Source organism: Sciurus vulgaris (assembly GCF_902686455.1).
Source record: "Sciurus vulgaris genome assembly, chromosome: 14".
Taxonomy (NCBI): domain Eukaryota; kingdom Metazoa; phylum Chordata; class Mammalia; order Rodentia; family Sciuridae; genus Sciurus; species Sciurus vulgaris.
The window spans coordinates 28,719,911-28,725,910 of NC_136475.1; the positions used below are offsets into that span (position 1 = coordinate 28,719,911).

The 6,000-nt window shown below is 41.6% G+C and overlaps 1 protein-coding gene across 5 annotated transcripts in view; it reads right to left on the reverse strand.

Annotated features, from left to right (window-relative positions):
* Positions 1-3,787, reverse strand: part of EXOC6B (exocyst complex component 6B) — a 603,818-nt gene extending 600,031 nt beyond the window's left edge. For 4 of the 5 annotated variants that reach the window (XM_079111444.1, XM_079111442.1, XM_079111441.1 and 1 more), the window contains exon 1: positions 3,543-3,787. In XM_079111444.1, coding sequence (XP_078967570.1) covers positions 3,543-3,655 — 113 coding nt within the window. In that variant the 5' untranslated portion in view covers positions 3,656-3,787. The remainder of the gene's footprint in view (positions 1-3,542) is intronic. The other variant, XM_079111445.1, reaches the window with a different exon arrangement.
* Between the last annotated feature and the right edge of the window lie 2,213 nt (positions 3,788-6,000).

The following is a 6,000-nucleotide window of genomic DNA, read 5'->3' on the forward strand; positions in this document are numbered from 1 at the left end:
AATAATAATGATAATAATGATAAGTGAATAGCTGGATGATGTATGAATTTTATCTCAATAAAGCTATTTTTCAAAGGGCAATGTAATTCCCTGTTAAATTTTAGAGTTGGAAAGCAAAATCTTAAAGTGCAATTAGAGGCTGGGGATATAGCTCAGTTGGCAGAGTGCTTGTCTTGCATGCACAAAGCCCTGGGTTCAATCCCTAGCACATACACACACACACACACACACACACACACACACACACACACACACACACACACATTTACTCAAGAACTAAACTGCAATTAAACTGCAATTTTAGGAATGGATTAGACTGTGAAACTGAATTTTTAGGGATGGATATACTAATCTTATATTTGCTATCAATTTTCTGTATTCCTCTGTTCCTTTTTTTTTTTTTTTTTTTTTTTTTTTTTTTTGGTACTCGGGATTAAACTCACTTAACCACTGAGTCACATCCCCAGTCCTTTTTTGTATTTTATTTAGAGAAGGGTCTCACTGAGTTGCTTAGTGCCTCACTTTGCTCTGCTCTTTAGTTCCTCTTCTATTAGAAAAACCTATCTTAGAAGCAGCTAAAAATATGGTGTCTTAAAAATACCATCTCAAGTCGGGTATGGTGGTGCATGCCTCAGGAGGCTGAGGCAGGAAGATTACAAGTTTGAGGACTGCCTGGGCAACAAAGCAAAACCCTGTTTCAAAGTAAAATAAAAAGAGCTGGGTTCCATCATCAGTACCGCCAAAAAAATAAAATACTGCCTCAAAGATAGAAAAAAAATAAGAAAAATGCTATGAAGAAAGAGGAGTTTGACATTTACTGCTAAGGTGTGATTAAGGAAGAAAGTCTACTGCCTGACTTAATCAAACCTGCTTAATGATTATGATGGAGAGATAATGATAATGGAGGTGCATGCAGGGAAAGGCCAGAAACCTGAAATATCAAGTCTGTGCATGCTGCTGCCTCTGAAAGGGATAAGGAAAAAAAGGTGAGATCATACCCTATGAATATGGGTAGAGACAAGCTAAGCCAAAAAGACTTACTTACAGGATGTTCAAGTGACTGAACTTTAAGTCTGAGAGTAAGATTTAGGATTATCTCTCAAAAGAAAGACAAGAACAGAAATGAAAATCCTCTAATAATGATACAGGGTGTCAGAAAAAGTAACTAAAACTGGTAGCATCATCACACTGTGGTTTTTGAAGACCGTGGAACATTCTCGAACTTTTTATTTTTTTAAATAGTGTCTCTTTAAGGCAAAAGATCCATTCATTCATCCATCTCCACAAAATCCCATTTTACAGTGGAAAAAGAATTCGGTGATAACAGTGAAGAGAATTTTAGGGAGAAATGAATGACATTTGAACCATAATTCAATACAGATGGTGCTCTGATAAGGAATTCTTAAAAACATGGTACTCCCAACTGCTCCAGTGGGAGTTTTGCCAGGCTACCAACTGCAGCTCAGCAACCAAGTTTCTTTACAGAACAATGAAAATAGCATCTTCAGTAATTCTAGCAACATTTTATTTTGTGAAAACCAAATAATAATAACCATTAACAATGCACTTAGGGAACTATTAGTAAGTAACCTTTAAATTTTATAAAAGTAAAGACTATGAAAAAAGATCACTGACCCTAAGAGCTTAAGAAAATGGGAAATAAGCCAGGTGCAATGGTACACACCTGTAATCCCAGCAGCTAGGGAAGCTGAGGCAGGAGAATCACAAGTTCAAAGTCAGCCTCGGCAACTTGGTGAAACCGTAAGCAACTTAGCAAGATCTTGTCTCAAAATAAAAAATAAAAAGGGCTGGGGATGTGGCTCAGTGGTTAAGCGCTCCTAGGTTCAATCCCTGGCCCCCCTGCCCAAAAAAACGGAGGGAAATGAGAGGACAGCATGATTATGATCATAATGCAATGCAGAGGGGACAATTGTATGGTAGAACTAGCCCCCCCCCCAAAAAAAATAGAGTTAAGAGTTGCCATAAAGAGGCAAAAGGCAAACTACTAAGGATGGTTATTTCCAGGGATAGCCATGAGAGAACTAAGTTAAAGATCTGCCGCTGACACTTCCAACCCATCCCACAAAAGAAAGCTGTGCAGAGATGCAAAGTCTCAACCTGCTCTTCCTGCAATCACTGTTTCAAAAAGCATCTTTCCCCACGAAAAAGCAGGTAGGGAGCAGTAACTGTGTTGAATGGAGGGGCAGTGACCCAAGACTGGACACGGAGGATAAGCTAATTATCTGTGTATTGGGTGCATGAAAATCAAAACGCATCACCTGAAAATACCAGGATGAATTAGTTCCAGGGCACCTGGTAAACTGAGGGGAAAGGGAAAAGTAGTTCAAAATTAGGCTTAGTGAGTAATTATTAACAGGAAGTATGGTAGATGGTAAATCCTCAAGTGAGGAAGAAAAATATTCAAGAGTCTTGTAAGCTAAAGCCTCAGAGCACTTGCCTACTGCACTGTAAGACACTGAGTTTAATCTCCAGCACCGCAAAAGGGAAAAAAAAGAGATGAAAGGTGTCTGAATCCAGACCGAGTAGGAATCTCCAGACCCACCCACTTTACTTTCTCTGTGACCTTGACCAAGTCACTTAAGCACTCTCGTCTTACTTATAAAATGAGAGTAATAATAGCACCTATCTACTAGGATTGTTTTTGTGATTTAAATAAGTTATATTTGTGTGGGAGGGGTATTATATATATATATATATACATACATATATATATATACATACATATATATATATACATACATATATATATATGTATGTATGTGTTACATATATATATTTAAATAAGTTGAGGAAGGTCGGAGTTTGTTTTGACATCTCCAAAAAAAAACTGGGGTGTATATGCAAAATAATGATAATGGGGGCGGGAGCCGGATAAATTTTCCTCCACGATGAGAACACCATGAGGCTGCACCTTGGGAAGATCTCAACCTCCTAACAAGGGTTCAAGGAGCACTGGCTCTCAGGAGGGGAGCACGGGTTGAAAGAAACTTCCTTCCTTCCCTTTCTTTCTTCCTTCCTTCCATGGCCTAGGAATTTCAATGACTCATTTTTGAGAAGTAGTTGTGATTTTGAGGCAAGAGTTTAATTTCAAGCAAGAAACAGTGGAGTAAAATTCTGTTTTGTCTGAAGAGCAGGACTTAGGGCTAGGGCTGGACAGGGTTGGAGTCTGAGGGAGAAGGATGATGTCCCCAGGGGGAAGATCTGCCACCATCTGTCGGGAGATCTCTTGTTCCCCGGCGCTGGGCTTAGCCGCTGAGGGAGAATGAAGGCTGTCTCCGCCCGGAGGAGGCAGAAGGAGCCTACTGAGTAACTGGCCGAGAGGCACCGGCGACCGGGAAGGGACCGCACGTCGGGGCTGCGCAGAGAGACCCGCCTCGCCCAGGATGCAGGTCGCTAGCGGGTCTCGCCAAAGGGAGGGGCTGGTACCGGCCCTGACGCCAGCCGAACCACACACGAATCCAAAGGACCGTGTCCCTGTCCCGCCCGTGCCCGCCCGTCGACGGTCCCGGTACCCCGGGTACCTGAGCGTGGGCCCGATGCAGGCCGTGTCGGTGCTCTCGATCTCTCGCAAGATCCGCTCGTGTTCTGCCGCGGTCTCCAGGCTCTCCGCCTCCGCCATCTTACTCCGCTCCATAGACTCGGGGCGCCCGGCAGTGCGTCCCCTCCTTCGCCCGGCTCACCTTTCGCTCCCTCACACTCGCTCTCTCACCCCAGGATCCACAGCTGCCCAAGCCTCCGGCAACCCACAAGACGACCCCTCCCTCGGGCTCGGCACGCCCCCTTGCATCATCACGTCCGCAGGCGTCCGCGCAATGTCCGCCGGGATTTGTAGTTCCCGGTGCAATGCTAGGCAGGGTTCTAGTCATTCATTCATTGAATCCACAACTACGTGTTGAAAGACCACTGTAAGCCAGGAAAAATTAGCCACGCTGTGTATATGACCAGGCCAGGCAATGGCATTACCCTACAAATTCTTAACACTTTTGCCACGAAGTGCACAAGGTCCGTAAGGGAGCATAGGAAGAAAGAGCTAACTAGTCGCCTGCTTGCAGCGATCTTAAAGTGTAACGGCGAAGAGGGGCGAGCTGGAGAATCCAAAACCATGCTATAGGCAGAATGTGACTGAAAGCCGGTTCAGAGAACCAAGTTCAGGAATCGCTTCTGACTATGAAGGCTTCGTTGAGACAGGATTTATATAGTTAAAAGGTGTGACTGTAAGGTGTGAGGAGTACCCAGTCAACCAGCTGGAATTTAATTCCCGACTATGGTGTAAAGTAGTTGTAATTGTCCCGAACTACTTAAAAAAAAAAAAAAAAAAAAAAAAAAAAAAAAAAAAAAAAAAAAAAGTAAAAAAACAGATACTTCTGAATAGAAGTAGCTAAGAAATATGTGAAAAATGTTCAATATCTCTAGCAATTAGGGTAATGCAAATCAAAACTACATTGAGGGCTGGGCTGTAGCTCAGTGGTAGAGCACTTGCCTAGTATGTGTGAGGCACTGAGTTAAATTCTTAGCACCACATATAAATAAATAAAATAAAGGTCCATCCTCAACTGAAAAATATATTTAAAAAAAAATACATTGAGATTTCATTTCATTCTAGTCAGAATGGTAATTATCAATACAAATAATAATAAATGGCAAAGATGTGGGGGGAAAGGTACACTCATACATTGTTGGTGGGACTGCAAAATTAGTGCAACCATTCTGGAAAGCATTACAGAGATTCCTCAAAAAACTAGGAATGGAACTATCGTGTGACTCAGCTATCCTTCTCCTTGGTATATATCCAAAAGACTTAAAATCAGCATAAAACAGGAATACAGCCACATAAATTTTATAGCAGCACACTTCACAATAGCCAAGATATGGAGCCAACCTAGATGTCCTTCAAAAGATGATGGATAAAGAAGATGTGTTTATATAAACACAATGAAGTATTACTCAGCCACGAAGAAGAATGAAATTGTAGCTTTTGCCAGTAAATGGATGGAACTGGAGACGATTGTGCTAAGTGAAATAAACCAGTCCCCCAAAATTAAAGGTCAAATTTTTTCTCTGATGTGTGGAAGCTAATCCAAAATAAAGGGGAAGAAAGAAAAAGAGAGGGAAGGGGGGGGAAGAGGGAGAGGAAATTCCATCAAAATAGAGGAAAGACAAATAAAACCTTTGACATGCTGATTTTAAAAAAATAGAGGAAAGATCAATAGACCAAGGGAGTGGAGGGGGAAGATGGAATGACCTGATAAGGGAAGAGCAGTGGAAGAATCTGATTGAACTTTCAAAGGTGCACACAGGCATACACCACCATGAATGTCAACATCAAGGATATTCACAAGACACTAATTTTTAAAAAAATATAAATAAGATCAATAGAGTAGAGGAGGGGACCAGCAGGAGGGAGGAAATGGAAGGGGGTAAGTGCTAGGGACTGAATTAGAACAAATTATATTTCATTCTTTTGTGATTATGTCAAAATGTATCCTAGTGTTATATATAACTAAAAAGAATTTCAGAAGAAAGTAGTAGTTGCCCAAGTGCAGTAGCTGGTTGTAATCCCAGCAATTTGGGAAATTGAGGCAGAAGGACTGCAAGTTCAAGGTCAACCTATATAACTTAGTGAGACCCGTCTCAAAATTTAAATAGTGCTAGCAACGTAGCTCAATAATAGAGCACTTGCCTAGTATATGCGAAGTCCTGAGTTCCATACTAGGCACTGCAGAAAAAAAGAAAAAAGGAATGAGGCGGGAAAAGTAACTTGGAGAGAAATTGTAAGGAGCCCTATATACTGAACAGAGAGATTCATACTTTATTCTAATGGTTCCACGGATCCGCAACAATGGCGTCAGAAGCACCTGGAGAATTTGCAGATAGACGCTGTAAGAAATGTTAAAGCCTAAACCAGGGAAGCAGCAATGAGAAAAAAGAAGGATGGACAAATGGGGAAAACATTGCCTTTTGAGTATCTGTTGTTGTTTT